The sequence below is a fragment of the Chroicocephalus ridibundus genome, chromosome 7 (genome assembly GCF_963924245.1).
Source record: "Chroicocephalus ridibundus chromosome 7, bChrRid1.1, whole genome shotgun sequence".
In the NCBI taxonomy this organism is placed as follows: Eukaryota; Metazoa; Chordata; class Aves; order Charadriiformes; family Laridae; genus Chroicocephalus; species Chroicocephalus ridibundus.
In genome coordinates this window covers 18,602,029-18,619,475 of record NC_086290.1, presented here as the reverse complement: position 1 = coordinate 18,619,475, position 17,447 = coordinate 18,602,029, and the positions used below count along the sequence as shown (strand labels likewise).

General features: G+C 44.8%; 1 protein-coding gene across 1 annotated transcript in view; it reads right to left on the bottom strand.

Annotated features, from left to right (window-relative positions):
- LOC134518568 (unconventional myosin-X-like) overlaps positions 1-17,447 on the bottom strand; it is a 96,969-nt gene that overhangs the window by 25,083 nt on the left and 54,439 nt on the right. The window contains exons 22-25 of the mRNA XM_063341505.1: positions 11,479-11,585; positions 6,893-7,198; positions 2,513-2,552; positions 190-978 (exon numbers count right to left, since the gene is read on the bottom strand). Coding sequence (XP_063197575.1) covers positions 190-978; positions 2,513-2,552; positions 6,893-7,198; positions 11,479-11,585 — 1,242 coding nt within the window. The remainder of the gene's footprint in view (positions 1-189; positions 979-2,512; positions 2,553-6,892; positions 7,199-11,478; positions 11,586-17,447) is intronic.

Below are 17,447 nucleotides of genomic sequence, written 5' to 3'. Positions count from 1 at the left end.
TACCGGACAGTCACAAGCCCTCCAGTGCTCAGCCTGACTCTTTTTTTCTATCTGATTATTGATGCAAGGGAGAGTTATATGTTAGTAACAATACCTAGAGCAAACGGGCATATGTTAAGAAGGCAAGGATGTTATAAATATCAACAAAGTCACACTAATGTCCAGAAAGGTGAAGGGAGGGATTCTTACCGAGTCCAAGCTGCCACGGTTGGAGTCCAGGCTGGTACCATGGGAGTGTCTCAGACCTTCCTCACCATTCAGGGGCTCAGCTGAGGCGCTGCCTGCATCTCCACAGCCATCAAACTCCTCATGGTCGTAGTCAGACTCCACATCTGGGGGGGAAGTATAAATCGGCTCTCCCACCTCTCCGCTGTTACTCCGTGTATCTGAGACAGTGCTGTGAATGCTTTCTGCTGGGTCAGATAGGAGTCTCTGCTCTTTGGGGCTAGTGGTTCTTTCCAGAGGTTGTCCTGGAGCAGCGACAGCCTCTCCCACTTCCCTTTGGAGAATTGGAAAGCTTGTGTCCGCACCTTTCTCTGAGCAGTTATTGCTGTTTCTTGTGCCATGCTGATTCAAGACCACCAAACTGGAAGCTGGCCGTCCTTCGTCATCAGCATGAAAACCCTCATCCACTTCTTCTTCAGCCAGTGGTGCCACCAGGCTGCAGTCAATGTTGAGTGTCCCCTCACTAGAAAGTGAGTGCTCTAAGTTCTGCACACTTTCATCCAGATTGCCAAAATCCAGCAGCTCCAAGAACTCCTGGGCAACCCTAGATGCCTCCTTTTCCAGCCTCTGGATCTCTTCTTCTCGCTGACGATTGATTTCATTCCTGGTATTGTCACAGATGATAGACATGTGATCCTCTTTCTGTTGCTGCAACTTCTCAATCTCCTTCTCCAGTCTTAAGATCTCCTCCATCTGACGTCTCTCTTCTTCTTGCAGGGGAATATCTACCTCCTCAGTCTTTACTGCTTCCACCTTAGAGAATTTATAAGAGTGTTAAAGCAGTTTCTTCAACCTGTATGTGTTCCTTGCCTGGACCTTTAATTCTTCCTATCTCCTGTGCTTGCCTTGTACCTCCCACGTGCAAAAAGACGATTCTAAGCATCCTCTCCTTTTCTGATCAGCATCTGACATCACCCACGGTGTAAATACTAAAGGCAGAACTACTAGATCTTCGGGTACCTCCTTTTTTTCAGCAGCCTACCTCCTTTCTGAATCGTACAAAGTAGTTCGCTGGGATGGGTGAACTTTTGGAAGAGCCTCTCTGTCTGCTGTTCATGTTACAGCCCTTTGTACACTACAACTTGTATAAAAGCATTCTGAAAGTCCATCCTCTCTTTTTGATCTCACACACATACACGCATATAGGAGAAAGCAACTATATACGAATACATATACGCATAGCCTGCTTAAGAGCTCAAGATTCCCAGAAATTCATTAAAAGATTTGGGGATTTCATTGCTTCCTGGGTGGGGGGTCTGACCATTAGCATCTAGGTCTGGAAGGGATATTTGCAATGAAGCAGGACTGTATCCACCCCAGCCCCACCCCACCAAAATTCCACCCAGAATTTCTTGGCATTCTTTAGCATCATTGGATGAATGATGGCTGGCTGGCTGCTGAAGACTCTTGTCTTCCTCTATTCTCCACGTTGAAGTAACAGGAAATTTCCAGCAAGCATACAATAATTAGAAGACGGAAGATACTGGTAACTTTCACTGATGTTTAGCTATAAGATAAAAGTCACTCTCCCCTCCATGGAGGATGTTGAAAACATACACACACAAGAAAAAGCAAAAATAAGTTCCAAAAGGATTTCATGTACTTCCTGATAAGAGTATGACAATGCAGCCAATGAATTGGCTCACTTAAGCCACATTCTTTGTTTTCTTTGCAGTTACCCTGTTGCTTGTTCTCTACTTCACTCTTACTTGTGGACAAATGCATTTTTATACTCTAATCTGTCATCTCTCCTAAACAGAGCATGCCTGAAACTGGGGAACAAGTGGTTTGGGAAAAGCAATAAGATATACAGCTGTTTTCACACACCTCAGGGTAGGTGGTCTGCTCTTTGATATATCAAGTACCAACAATTAGATCAGTTACAGGGGGTTTATTTTAGCCATGGTAGCAGCCGTCTGCACTCTTATTTTGGCTGTTACAGGCAACAACCCAGCAAAACAGACTGTGTCACAGTGTAGCGCATCACAAGGTCATGTAATGAGCTCAAGCAGTAGAGATAAAAAAGGATGCTGCACACTCAATACAGAAATTTTCAAATAGGAACTATGCAAGCTGGTACACGAGCCTCGAGGGGAAAAAACTCCATCTTATTAACTCTATGCACCCTTGACAAAGCCAAACACCTGCAGGTTTTGAGTGAACAAAGTCCATTTTTTAAGTAGTGCTGCCACAATAACAATAGTAGCCCCAGGCAAAGCGTAGGCAATGAAGGACCCTTCACAGATACTCAGAGAAGACACATGAAGAGAATAACTGTGAAACTTACCTGAGCCACCTGAAGTAGTGTATTCAGTTGCTCCTTTTCTCTGTTAAAAAACAAGAGATGACAGAAATAGACCCAGCTCTCTACATGAGGCTTTGAGAATTACATGGACACATCATCCCTCCATGGATAAGGTTAAAATAAGGTACCTGTTGTAAGATTGATTTAAAAGCTTTTGTAATTTAGTAAAAATCCAATTCTCTGTGGTTGGCATGACCTTTGTGGATACAACAGATTTTCCCCATGCACTTAACTTTCAGATCAATCAGGAAATTGGATTAGTTGGAACACACTAGGAAGGACATTGGAAACAGTGACAGAAAGACACATCAGTTAGACTCATAATAAATATAAATAGAATTTTCTGAAGTACTATACATCCGTGGCTATTACATGAGGTTGCACATGCATAATTGACAGATATCAGGAAACTGTGTTTGTTTTTTTTAAAAAATAGAACAAAATTACTGCAATACCAGCATTGAATTTGTGTTTTGTTTTGCTTTTACTATATTAAAGTCCCCCCAAAGTTATCAAATTTTTGTCCTTTATTAAATGACTAAGCTGAGGACTTTCTGTTCTGAAGACCCTGGTACTCCAGCTTGCATAACTTCTCAGTGGCATGTGAAATGTAGTTTACTAGCAAAGGCTGTAAGAGTCAGAGTTTGTTAGTAAACATGAGTAGAGGAAAAAAACTATCACACGGTGCTGCATCTCAACCCAGATCAAAAAGATTGTACTCCAAGGGAAAGCTGTCGCTATAGTTTTTCCATAGCAAGCACGCTACAAGCAACTGAACTACTAGACAGACAAATGCCAGGGTCATGCACAGGGAGCAAGGTTAGGATGTGGCAGGACAGAAGAGTCTGCCTGTAGGAACCACCGCGCAGCTAAATTCAGACTGGCAGTGGTAGCTTTCAAAACTACAATTCAATCTCATGCAGAACAGGAGGGCAACAATATTTATTTCCCAGGCCCTGCAGCTTTTCCCAGCCAAATTCTAAATTGCAGCTGCAAGTCACAAAGTCCTTAAAACTCTCACTCTCGGGCGTGCTCTCTCTCTCAAAAAAATCCGGGAAATGTTTATAAATGATAGCTGACATAAGTGAGATCCAGATGGTTCCAACTCTACTGAAAGATGTCTAACAGTAGTCATGAGTTAAACAACTGCCTTAAATGATACAAGGGTTCAAGAAGCAGAGCCATTTTAAAACAAATCAGGAATACCACCTACAATCTACACACCAAGTCCCGCAACTGTTCTTCACATTTTTTAGACCTCTGGTATTTCTTGTTGCTTTCCATCCATCTCCAACTGATCCACACTCTTCCTGAAATGTGACACCCAAAACTAGGGACAGCGCTCCCAACTGAAGCCTTACCAGCGCCAAGCGGAACAGGAGAATCACTCCCACATCTTACAGAAACAATTCTGTTTATAGACGGCATTTGCTTTCTCCTCTCACACAGCATGACACTGGTGACTAATACTCAACTTAGCCTCCAGACCTTCTTCCTGCTGTTGAAGCAGGCAGTCCTCCTTCTCTTTCTCTGCATTTGATTATTCCTAACTGTAGATCTGCATATGTCTCTACTGAATGTTATCCTATGCTTTTCATGTCATTTCTTTAATTTGCCAACATTATTCGAATTGTAATCCTGTCTAGCTATACACTTACTCACCAGATGGTTTTATCTGCAAATTTCATAAGGATACTCGTATTTCCTCATCCAACTTATTATGAAAACATTGCACTAGTACCATATCCAGCACAGACCATGGAAGAATCCCATCCAAGAGTTCTCTCCTATTTAACAAAAAACTACTATTGTTTACTAATTAAAATGCAATAATACAATGCAGTAAAACCATAAATCCTAGTCTTGTTTCATTTACTTTGTTTCCAAACCACATTCCTTATAGTGTCTTAGAGTATTGTCATAACATGTTAAAGCCCTTACCTACTCTCTACCTACCCAAGGTCAAGTTACCCACCCTCCAGGGCTTTTCCCTATCCACAAGGCATGTCATAAGCTATCACAGAAGGAAACAGATAACTTTAATGCTGTTTGCTCTTCAGAAGTCCACGTTGGCTCTTAACTCCTTTATCACGCATTTACAACTGTTTGGCTATTTGTTTCAGCATGTTCCTGAAATTGGGGTTAGGCTGCCTGGTGCACAATTCCCTCGTTCTACCTTTTCCCATTTTAAAAGGGGGTCATTATGTTTGGAATTTTCCAGTTATATGGAAACTCCATTGCTATCCAGAAAGGAGGAGAAAGAGAATAGCTAGCGATTCAAACTGCTTCATCTGGTTCTCCAAGTACCTGAACATTAATTTCACCAAGTCTGGATGACTTCTTTGTAATCTGATTTACCTGAGCATTCTCTAACATTTTATTCCCCTGCTAGGTTCTGAATTCTTTCACATCTGTACTAATTGTATTTAGTGTGCAATAGCTAAGCCTTACGGAGAAGACCAAAAAAAAAAAAAGAAGTTCCTGTTGAACAGTAGACCAAATTGCTTCATGTCTCCCTTTCACTACCAGCGTATGCACAATAACTGCATGCCAGCTTCATAGAATCATAGAATGGTTTGGGTCAGAAGAGACCTTAAAGATCATCTAGTTCCAACCCCCCTGCCATGGGCAGGGACACCTCTCACTAGACCAGGCTGCTCAAAGCCCCATCCAGCCTGGCCTTGAACGCTTCCAGGGATGGGGCAGCCACAACTTCTCTGGGCAACCTCTTCCAGTGCCTCACCACCCTCACAGTAAAGAATTTCTTCCTAATATCTAATATAAATCTCCCCTCTTTCAGTTTAAAACCATTACCCCTCATCCTATCACCACAAACTCAAAGTTTGTTACAGCTCAGTTTGCATCTCAGTCTTTCTAATTTTTTGTCTGCTGTGTGCTGGGTTTTTTTGGTTGTTCTCAGTAGATTAGCTGATTTACAATTTCTGCGGACTTCCACCTCATTTTTGAGGTCAAATGGAAGTTCAGGATTTAGCCAAGTTGGTCTGATAGTACCTTTTTGGCTACTCACTCTGAATGAAGCCATTTGACATCAAGTAGAAAATGAAAGCAAAACGAGCAGTCCACCTGATTCCTAGAAACACTGACGCTTCTTTACACTGACACTGAGTTCAACTCATCTTTCATGGGCTGGGAACTGGGGGGGGCGGGCAGAAACACTCTAGAACGAATAAGCTAAATAGATCCTTTTATCTAAAACTAGGTAGGGACAAGCTCCACTTAGCACAATGAGGACCGTAGACCTGAGAGAGTGACTGTGGCATTTGATATCTGCAAACTAGGTAATGACATTCCGAACTTGTACAGCTTCGTGTTGCTGATGAGGCTGTTGTTGAAAATTGGCACATTGATAAAATGGAGCCTTCAGTGTTGCTCAACAAATTCCTTGACCAAACTGTTCACCACTGGTGTCACTGATTCCATGTCTTGTCCCAGCAGATCCATCACCTGACAGTCTCCACGGGCAATCTCTTTTCCTTGTGACAGGATTTTAACCTTAGAATTTTCTGATGCTTGTCACACGTTAGTCTGCCAAGTATGTAACAAAAGCCTATTAAGAAATGTAACCAGCTATTTATGAAAAACTTAAAATGTCACAGGATTATTTTTTCAAATTTATAGAATAATCTCATAGTTGAAGTTTTATGCTTCTTAAAACAAAAGACTTTAAAGAGAGACACCCAGTTTGGCTAGGATGTAGGTAACCATAGAGTGAACAGTAAATGAGGCATGAGGTGCAGGATTCTCAACAGGTGTACTGTCACTGGTCACAGATTGCCTCTTTTTGTCACATTAGCTTTTCCTTTCCCCTCCTGATCTCTTGATATATCCATATCCCTGATGAGAGATAAACAGCAGCAGGAACAGGGAGAGCACGTGTATTCTCATGAGTGTAAGAAGTGCAGTAGCAGCACAGGTGCGCTGCCCACCTTGCTCTCTGACCCAGCTTACTGGACACACCACGACCCATGAACTCTGGTACCTTCTCACACTGTTAATCCCTCCAGATTTTGGAAGACTGCATAAAACTTCCTTTACCACTGCAAAGGCAACAAGAAAATTATGCATCTCTGCCCAGTCAGTGAAACTGCCTCCTTTCATGTATATTCCAAAGTAGAAAAACATTAAAAAACAGAGGTAAAAATACACCATAATTAGCTTTCCTAAAGGAAGCAGGACACTCCTTTTCCTCTCTGCTTTTCTATTCTGAGTTGCCCACAGTTCACCCCACCTCTGCCCCTTGGCACTGGGACACTGTTCCAGTGTTACCATCACGTCGGTGCCCCAGACCCGCTTTTACACATCAGTGCCAAGGAACTATGAGTGCAAGACACCATCTTGTACCTTTCCTTCACCTCTTCCTCCTCCTGTTTCCTCCTACGCTCCTCCTCTTCTTGCCATTGTCTTTCCTCTTCCTCTCTTCTGATCTGTTCTTCCTCTTCTTGCCTCCTTCTCTCCTCCGCTTCCTGCTTCCGCCTGAGTTCCTGCTGCAGCAGGTGCTGGTAGAGGCTGCGAGCCAGGCGGCCACGCCAGTGCTTCTGCAGGGTGACTGCAGAGGCCTTCAGTTGCAGCAGGCTCTTCTTCCAGAAGTATGCTCGGTAGTTCTTTTGGATTATAACAACACTGGCTAGCACCTTTTGATACTTCTTCCTAAAAACAGAACCAGACACTTAATGCACCAAGAGGCCAATACATGCTTTGCATTTCCCATGCCCTGGTATATTGACCAATCTTACCACATCCACACAAAAATGAATTTGGGAAAATACTGCTCAGAAATGACACAATTTCTGTTCCTCTACTGCCACTACTCATAAATCATATTCTCCTCACAGTTCTCACTCCTATATCTACCACTGGGTTGTTTCCGTGGGCACCTACTTTCGTGAAGACCCTAAGAGGATGAAGAACAGGTATTTGGCACATGGAAAGAGAAGGTCCACTGGCCCAAAGTCTCCTTGCATTGCACACACACACATACACTGTGCAGTTGGCTTAATCACTCAGTGTGGATTTATTATAATAAAAACATACAAATGGCCTTACTATACAAGAAAAAAGTCCCATATTGCCCCATCTTTTAAGTGATCAAAAGCAAACTACTCCAGGAAAAGCAAAAACAAGGCAAAAATAGATCTGGCCACAGTAATCTTGTATGGTTTGGGGCAAAACACAATGATACTACAATTGCTGAATGTAACATTGTAACAGGCTCCTATAAACATATACTGCACAACATTTTGCTTAAACAATAATGGTATCAAAATCAACTCTGCAGCACTTAAAGACCAAAAAACATGGTAGAGCCCCAAAAGAAAAGAATCATCATTTAAGTATTTTTGTAGTCTAGTGAGGTTCTAGAAAAGTCCGTTCTTGCCTCTGCATTACAGAATATTTTTATCAAGGACCAAAAAAAAAAGTGACCAGTAGAAGTTAGTACATGATAGACAAACTGGGCAAATAACAAAAGGGTTACTATTACACGGTAATCTGGATCAATTTGTAAGCTAGATTCAAGCAAACATTAAACAATTCAAAAGCGCCAAACATAAAGTCTTGTATTGAAGAACCAAAGGCCAAACACACCTGATGTGGGATTATGTTAGGAAGCAGCAAGTCAAAAGAGGATTTAGGGGTGACAGGGATCATCAGGTGAATGCAAACTCCCAACACAATCTTATACTTGCAAGCAGAAATACTGTTTAGAAGATGATTGCACTGCAACTTTTATCCTCTGTTCAGTGTTTGCATCTCCATTTCAAGAACAACGTTAGAGGCTCAAGTGATTTCTGAGGAAGCAGGACTGGAACCAGAAATCCTGGCTTATAGAAAGAAAGCGTTTGCTCCACGACCTTAAGAAAGAGAAGGCTAAGGAAAGGCTTGATCCCAGTCAAAGTACCCACAGTTTTGGGTGGCATTTCTATTTATTCAACAGAGGACATAACAAGATTTAAGTGGCCTGAAGCTGAAGTCTATTCAGGCTGGAAATAAGTAGACATTTTTAAAAGTAATTTAATATATTTAGAAACCTTAGTATCTTGCTGTAGGGAAATAATAACTGATACTATTCAAATCAAAACCTTCTTTACTCCCAAGCAGAATTTGCAGAGGGAAATTCTATGGGGCTGTTACCCAGGATCATGGGCCAACAGGCTACAGTAATCCTGTGAAATCTTACAGTCCTAGAAAGCATGCTGGAAACAGCACAGTATTCTCACACATCCTTCACACAGAATTTCTGCAACCCCCTGAGGAAAGGACACACCTCAAAATCCCCTTCCTGGCAATCAAACCCCCTTCAAATGGCTACAGGGACCCATGCTGACAGCTTGCCACCTCCCTGCACATCAGATACGTCAGCCTAGTCAAGAAAATCAGGCGAGGGATGCTCATAGCAGTAGTGTGCAGGGGTCACGCTCTTTTCCGTAAGTATTAAGTCAAAGGGAGGAAGCACAGAGAAAAGACGAGGAAAGGGAAGAGGTGATAAGAAGTGGGAGGTTTTAGATGAATTGCTCCCGGGCTGCAGTCCCCGCACCCCTGCTCCCGCTGTCCTCCCTGCGCCCTGCACACGGGGTGTGAACAGCTGCACACGCACCTTCTGCCAAGGCAGATATAAGTGCATCAAAAAGGGCACTCTGACTTTTACAAAATGCATCTGCCAGAAACTCTCTCAAGTGCAACATGTGCCAAGCCCTGCCCAGCTACAGGCCGGCTCTGCCTCCTAATCTGCCAGGCTGAAGTGCCCCCTCATTCCTCATGACCGCAGCCAAGCCTGCAGATGCCCTTCAGCCAAATTGCTGCACACAGGCCGTGAATTTCATTCCCCTTGTTCAGCCTTCCACTCACCCTCTTGCACTGGCCAAAGAAATTCAACCTGCAGCCCACGCCGAGGAGTTGGGAGACGTCCTGACCATATATCACAAGAGAAGGTGGGGTGGCTGCAAAGGCTCCAATGCTGCATTTAGAATTTGGTTAATTATTTGTTATGTGAGCTGTAGTTAGCAGTTATGCCTCCAAGGACTAGAGAAAACAGGGCTATGGAGTAATTTCCTACTGTCTTTTCCTCTAAGCAGTAAGGTCCTACAGAAACCAGGGACACAGCCAAATTTGTACATGGATCCCGTGAGCCTGGGAACAGTTACATTACCTGCAGCTCAGAGTTGCGCAGATTAGCTACGAAAAATGGGGTCATTTGAATGGGCTTGATTTTCTTGTCTCATATTTTAGTGACCCATCAGAGATAGTAGGCTGCAGGGAATGAGAGCAAAGAAAATATTCTCACCCTTAGGACTGGTCCTCCAGGCTCAAAGAACAAGTTCGCAAAGGGGGCGAAAGCAGTAAAATCCTTCCTGTGGTATATGTACTCTTCTTCCCCAACCTACTTTGCATGAGACCAAATGAATCTAAGTATGCTTTCCTTGCAAAACTAACAGAAACGGTATCAAACTCAGAGCAGCACACGCTGGCACTGCTGACCTCTGCCCAGGTCTTCAGAGACCATTCACTACTTGCCCAGATGAACTCCCTCTTTCTGGACCTTCTGCAATACAGGTGCAGTGCAACTGGAAACTCTTCACAGAAAAGTTTTCCGGTCCCCCTCCCTAGCTCTTTCTGCACTCCCTGCTCTCCTCCCCTGCAAAGTCCACTACCTCCAGCCGCTTGTGAGGATCTCCATTCTGGCTGCAGAAGCAAGCTTATTCTTAAAGATGAGACTCAGAAGGGCAACATGTGGGACAAGGAATTCAGATCTATGGAGACTGGAGGACCACAAGATTTCTAGCCAGGAAGAACACTACTGCAACACTGTCTCCATCACAGCCCTGCAGGGCAGCAGCTACCTTCCCAGGAACTCAGAAAAGCAGTAATCCAGTTTGCCTGCGGTGATGTTTCCCAGAAAAATCAATTTTCCTGTGCTAATCCCTACCCCTCTCTCCAACTGCTAGACACAAAGTAAAACAGAGCAGAGGCCCTGACACAAAGAACTTGCAATCTCATGTACAAACAATAGAGCTAGCTCATTTGTCTTCCAAGAGGGAAATAAATAAATGAATAAAAGCCCCTGAGACCAAATGTGTATTTTGGTGATATTCCACATTGGCAAGGCAGGGTACAACCCTTGCACACATTTCCCAATGCAAAATGAGCTACCTGGTGTAACTGGAGCTCTAATAAGACTGCCTGCTCAAACAGCTCTGCTGGCCAGGGATTTCACCTCCTCACACGCCTGACTGACAGGTGTCTGGAGCGGAGACCAGCCAGGAAAGAGCATCTTACTGGGATTAAGCGTGCATGCCACAGCCATTAAGGAGTCAGCTGTTACACTGACTGCGAGGGGCAGAGGAGGGGCCGTTTGTCTGCAGTTGGTTCTCCCAACCCTCCTCTGGTCAGGTGCAAAAGGGAGCGGCAAGAGGAGATTACTGGTGCAAAGCTGGCGAAAAACCAATTCTGAAGAGTTAATTAAAAGGAGAGGGAGATCACGAGGCAAACAGGCAGGGCGAGGAAAGAGGGTGAGCAAAGGCAGAGCTGCAAGTGAGGAAGAACCGATTTGCAGGGGGAGCAGAAAGCAGAGTTGACAGGCATAAGGAAAAGGAGGGGACCCAAAGCATAGGTGGGGCCCAGCCAGGAGAGCCCTGAAGGCAAGGAAAAGGTGTCATTAGAGGCAAGCAATGGGTACAGAGGTGCCTACAGAAGCCTGCTGAGCAGCACTGAGGGGAGGGTGCAAGTGTGTACAGAATTGGAGAAGAGGTGACAAAGGTGCAGAACGGTTTCAGCAGAACAGATGCCAGCAGGGAGGGCAGATACTGCAGCTCTCCCTTAGAATACAGGAGGGGAAGAAGGGAGGGATGCGAGGGGACTAGAGAGCAAAGCAGGGGGTCGGGGCAACCCAGGCACGCAAGCACAGGGATGGTGGGGCAGCCCCCAGCACTGACCTTGCCATGTAGCCCAAGACGTGGGCTCGGATGACTATAGCTGCTTTCCTCAACTCCTCTTCCCGATCCTTCTCCAGCTTCTGCTCAAGAGCTTCCTTCAGGAAAACCTGACGCCACGGGGAGGAGTTTCAATAAACACAAAGAGAGGAAAGAAGTCAGTTCCCGGGAGAGCCGGGAGATTTCATCCCCGGCTGACCAGCACGGGGTGCGCGCCGCGCCGTGCCGTGCCGTGCCGTGCCGTGCCGTGCCCGGCCGCTCCAGCGCCAGCCCGGGCGCCTGGCCCCGGGGTGCCCGTACTCACAGCACCAGGAAAAAGTTTTGCAGCGACATGAGCCAAACTCTGCGCCCAACCCCCGCCTCCCTCACTCTGTGGTCAAGACTTAAAAGAGAGAGAGAGAGAGAGGGAGGGAGGGAGCAGAGGAAGGAGGGAAAGAGGAGGGAGGAGGAGGAGGAGAGCCCGTGCTTGCGCCTGTGATTAACTCTTTCCCAGCTGACAGCTTGCCCTGCACAATCCGGTACCTCCCTGCAGCAGGCACTGATACCTACTTGGGTGATTAAATATTTGGCAAAGAAACTCCTCCGCATTTCAAGGAAAGGGAGGCACATTTAGGTTTCCAGACTCCAGGAAGCAATTTTAACAGCAATCCTAATAATGGAAGACAGTCAAAAGCTAAAATCCCAGTTGAAGTGCGAAGCTGAGCACCCAGGCCACTGGGTCTGGGTGGAAGCTGAAGCCCTCCACCAACCTCCAGAAACTCTGAGATGGAGATGCTTCCTTGATGAAGAGGTTCAGCAGTGCAGCACGCATTGAGGGGAACTGAGCCCCAACGGGAGAGGTCTCCAAATATTACTGATTGCACTTCAGTGTCCAGTATTTTAATTCTCAAGCTTCTTCCATCACCTGTACTTTAAACCTCTGCTTATTGCTAAGTGGTTGTGTGAGGGATGACGATGCTCTCTCAGAGACAAAAGGACTGAGATACAAGCAAGATAAGGGGATGTTTACAGGAATTGCGATGACTTATCTCAGCTACTTTAACTCAGCTGGCTTGCATTATCTTTGCACAGAGTTCAGTACAAATTGCTGAAATAAATGCTTTGCTTTTTGAGATGGACTGCAGCCTGCACGGAGCTCCACAGTGCTGTGGGCACACTGCTAGCACTACCCAGCCTAGATTAAAGTTGGCAAAGGTATGTCCACACAAGCTGCAGTCACAGCAGCAACTGCCATATGGCTACGCTCGTGTGACCTGCTGCCTGACACGGGCTAAATCACTGCCAGCAGAACAGACTACACTAGGAAAGTGCTGCCCCACTTGTTAAAGCACTGCTGTGAACACAGGCTGCGAGCTGACACTCATCGATTTGCAGAACTAAACAGTAAAAACTCTTTACAAATTTATTGGATCCTTGTGGCTATGCTGAGAGGCCAGAGGGATGTTCAGAGATTTGAACAGTCATTTAGTCCAGTGTTCTGCACAAACCCTCCTTCTCCCCATTTACCTCCCCTTATGTCTCTGTATACCTTCCCTTCCATCACTGCTTTTGGCCTGATTACTTATGTAGGCTGTTTTTTCCCTCTGCAAAGACCACCATGTACTGAAATCTCTTCCTGAGTTAGTACCCATTGCCAGTTGCTTCCCTGGACTCTAATTTCTCCTGGGGAGCCATTTACACTGAGATGGCTTTAAGAAATGAGCTGTTTTGTAATGACTAAGCAACCATGGGTAGCCTTAAGAGAAAGTTCATTATCAAGGTACTGCCAACCATGAAGCTGGCATCCTTCCCTGCAAGTTGTACATCCACTCCCTCTGTCAACTCAACGATCTTTTAAAGACTTCTTTGAGGCAGGGATTGCTCTTTCCATTACATTCCAGAACCAAGCAGCAGTCACCCATTTCAAGAATGCAACCAGCAAAACACTATCTCAGTCCATTATCTTAATCAAATTGAAAAAAATATTCAAATATTCAGTCCATCAGTATTTCGCTAGTGAGCACAGACTTTGCTGTGCCAGTGAGAAGGGGGAAAGAACCTAACTTTGAGGCATGGAGAGTTCAACAAGACCCAGTCCTAATCCAATAGGGTTTTCTATATATGCTTGAGAGTGAGGGGTTAATCTCAAATAACATAACGATATCTAGTTATGAGCTATTGGCATTTTGAGGGTTTTCTTAGACTCCCCCAGATGACAAAGAAGAGTAAAATTTATTCAAATCCAGAAATATTTTTGATGCCTTGTGGAAATAACTTGGAAGGTGGCCATTTCTTTGTCATAATTCATAGTCACTTTCTGAAAACATGAGATCACTTTCATCTGAGGAAGGAATGATTAAACAAAACATACAAGGTTACTTCTATCATATCTGCTCCTATTAGACACTGGCCAAGTTTTAAACCACAGTGCAGCACCACAGTGCTCCTCACACAACCTCAATGCCTGCATGCACCATCAGTGCAATGGTGCACGTGTTACGGTTACGTGTAGATCAGCAGACACAAATGTAACTGTGTGTGCACCCACGTGTACATAAGTGGGATCATATGATTCTGGGGGACAACACTGGGAAAGCCGGAAGTGGGTCACTGTGACCTGGATGCCAAATAGTCTACAGAAACCTCCTCCTTCAAACAGGCCCTGCAAAACAGCAGGTTGAAATGTGGAAATTAATGCTTTCTAACAGCAAGGATTACTGTGTTAAATAGCTTTAGGAAATCTGTGTTGTGGGTATGGGCAAGTACGGCAGAAGGTCAGCATCCTAGGATCAGCATCCTGGCCTGTATCAGGAATAGTGTGGTGAGCCGGACTAGGGAAGTGATCATCCCCCTGTACTCGGCACTGGTGAGGCCCCACCTCGAATACTGCGTTCAGTTTTGGGCCCCTCGCTACAGGAAGGACATTGAGGTGTTGGAGCGTGTCCAGAGAAGGGCTACAAAGCTGGTGAGGGGTCTGGAGGACAAACCTTATGAGGAACGACTGAGGGAGCTGAGGTTGTTTAGCCTGGAGAAGAGGAGGCTGAGGGGAGACCTTATCACCCTCTACAGCTACCTGAAAGGAGGTTGCAGAGAGATGGGGGCTGACCTCTTCTCCCTGGTGACAAGTGATAGGACGAGAGGAAACGGGTTCAAGTTACGTCAGGGGAGGTTTAGATTGGATATTAGGAAACATTTTTTCACTGAAAGGGTTATTAAACATTGGAATAGGCTGCCCAGGGAGGTGGTGGATTCACCATCCCTGGAGGTGTTTAAAAAAAGGGCAGATGTGGTACTTAGGGACATGGTTTAGAAGTGGTTTTTGTCAGGGTAGGTTAATGGTTGGACTTGATGATCTTAAAGGTCCCTTCCAACCTCAGCAATTCCATGATTCTATGATTCTGTGATTCTAAGGTCCAGGTGCACTGAGGATAGGGGCACAGAAGCTGGTGCTCCATCCCAGCATGACCCCAGTAAAGACAAAGGCACCTTAGCACAAGCTCTTCCATCATCACGCTGCTTGTTTGCGTCCAAGCCCTCATCTCTGACATGCCACCGGATAAAACCTGCCTTATATACATTAATACCTCTTATAAACATTAATTTGACAATTGCCAGCACAGCAGCTGCTCTATTCTTAATGAAAAACACAAAGATCATCCTGCCCTTCCTCCCCCATTTCCTTTCCCAAGCTTCACAATCCCCTGCACTAATTCACAGAGTCTTTTCCTTCCTCTTCCAAACAATTGCTAGGGATATAATTATCCTTCCATTCATTTTGCAGGAAGTATTCCCCCTTCTATAAGCTTTGCTCTTCACCCACCCCTTATACTTCTTCCTAGGTTACATCCCCGTTTGTGTGTCACACCCTTTTCAGTAGCTACTCCTGACTCCATAAGCCAAGGTTAGTTCTCACCTGGTGCTGAGAATCTCTGCCTGGGTACCCAGAACTGCACCTGTAGCAGCAAGAGTGGCAGCAAGGGGACTTCCTCTCCAGGACAATGTCTTACACTCTGTGCTCAGCTGGTAGCTTCACTTCACCCTTACCTGAAAGCCTCTGGAAAAACTAGGGCTTTTTTCATTAACCCAAGTCTTCTAGCCTGTGTTACCCAGCACCATAGCCATAGCACTCTGTAATCCAGACCCAAGACACAACAGCTGGATACAGGCAGCAGGGAAGGGGCTGGGAGGAAGCACCACTGCTCTGCACAGCCTCACCTTGGCATCTGCTTTCCTAGGGACAGGCTTTCTGGAGGCACTGTCAGAAATAGGCCAAGACAGCCTTGGAGTGATATATTCTTTAGAATAAACAGAACTGCTCCCCTCTACCAGGACACACATCTCTAATCCAAACCATGCTGGATGTAAAATAACTTCTACAACCAGACAAGGTGTCTTAACCTCTCCCCAACTCCTTTCAATTTTCCTTCTCAGTCATAAAGAAATACAAAGACTACCATTCTTAATCATTTCTTTCTTCCCACAATAGTCAGACCAGACAGCAACCAGTGCCCTAGCAGAGAGTCTGCTGTTTACCAACAAGCCGTGTACAGCTCTTCAGCCAAGTTTTAGTTTATAGGACAGAATTGTGAAAAAAAAATGATGTTGGCGCGCATCCAACGTTTTGGCAAAACACAAACACATTTTGTTTGCCACAATTTACTACCTGTATTGTTTTTCCTAAAGAATTTGTTTGTGCAGGTCAAGGAGTGAGCGAAAACAGACAGATGGACTCAGTCCTCCAGGATGCACAGTGGGGACTAAAGAGAAGAGGGATCCTATTGCTTCCAAGAGCTCAAAGCAGCCTGGATTTCCTGCTTGTCGTCACTCTGTTATAGTCCCTGGACTCACGCTATATAGCTTACAACCTTTTATACTCTAAAAGGTGAGTATGTGCATGTGAGTTTGGTCCTCCCATGCATTTCCCTGCTGCCCTTGCTGTAGCCCAGCAATCTTCCATCTCTTGTCGAGCTAGGAAGAAAGTTCAAACTCCATGTTTACCAGCTCTAACCACCCCTTTCTAAAGCTTCCCAGGCACAAGCAGCTCTGCAACACACACACGCATACACACACGCCACACAGGCTTTAACACTAGAATGCAGTGAGACTGGCAGCCACCCAAGCAGTGTGGGTTATCTAGGGACAAGAGTGACTGAAATGGTTTCCTGGTTTGCTGGGACCAGTGAGGAGACACCAGATTCCCAAATCAAAAATGGGGAACACTTTAATCCTAGAGCAGAAATACAGATAAGTGATAAAACCTTCTTTCTTGAACACCAGTGCAGGCATGTGAAGGAAGGCCTTGGAAACTTCAGGTTAACACAGCTCCTTCCCACAGCAATGGCCAACATTTTCCTTGTTAGTCACACAGAGTTCATAGCCCACACTAACAATTGGGCTATTACCACTCCTCTAAGAAAGGGAGAGAGAGATCTCACTCTCTGAGAAACATCATAGTCTATCCACTCATTATGAAATGATAGCTCAAAGTAACAAATATCATTATCTGATCTCCTGGACAAATTAAATATGAATATTCACTAGCATTACTTCTAGTTCCATGGTGGAAATACTCTGAACTACTTTTTTGAAGGCTTAAGGGCAAAAAATGCAAGAAAAGTTGCTTTGATAGACCACCACCTACTCTGGATATGGACTGCATACCCACTCCTTAGAAATGCTGTCTGCACTAGACACCATCCATCATGAAATATTCTTTGAAGAATTTCCTGGAGTACGTGGAAAGTTGTGATACAGACAGTTTCCCAGTCCCAGATTTCTATAGCAATATACCTCACAATGCTCACATCTATTTCTGTGTGAAGCTGTCTCAAAGCTTGAAAAAATTCAGACTGAAAGACCCAGCTCCCTCCCCATTAAATGAAAGATAATGGTACATTTCCATCTGGATGTCTGGAGAAAAAAAACAAGACCATACCAGCCAAGAGAGAAGTTTTAAACATTCATCAAAACAGAAGCAAAATCTGTATTATTCA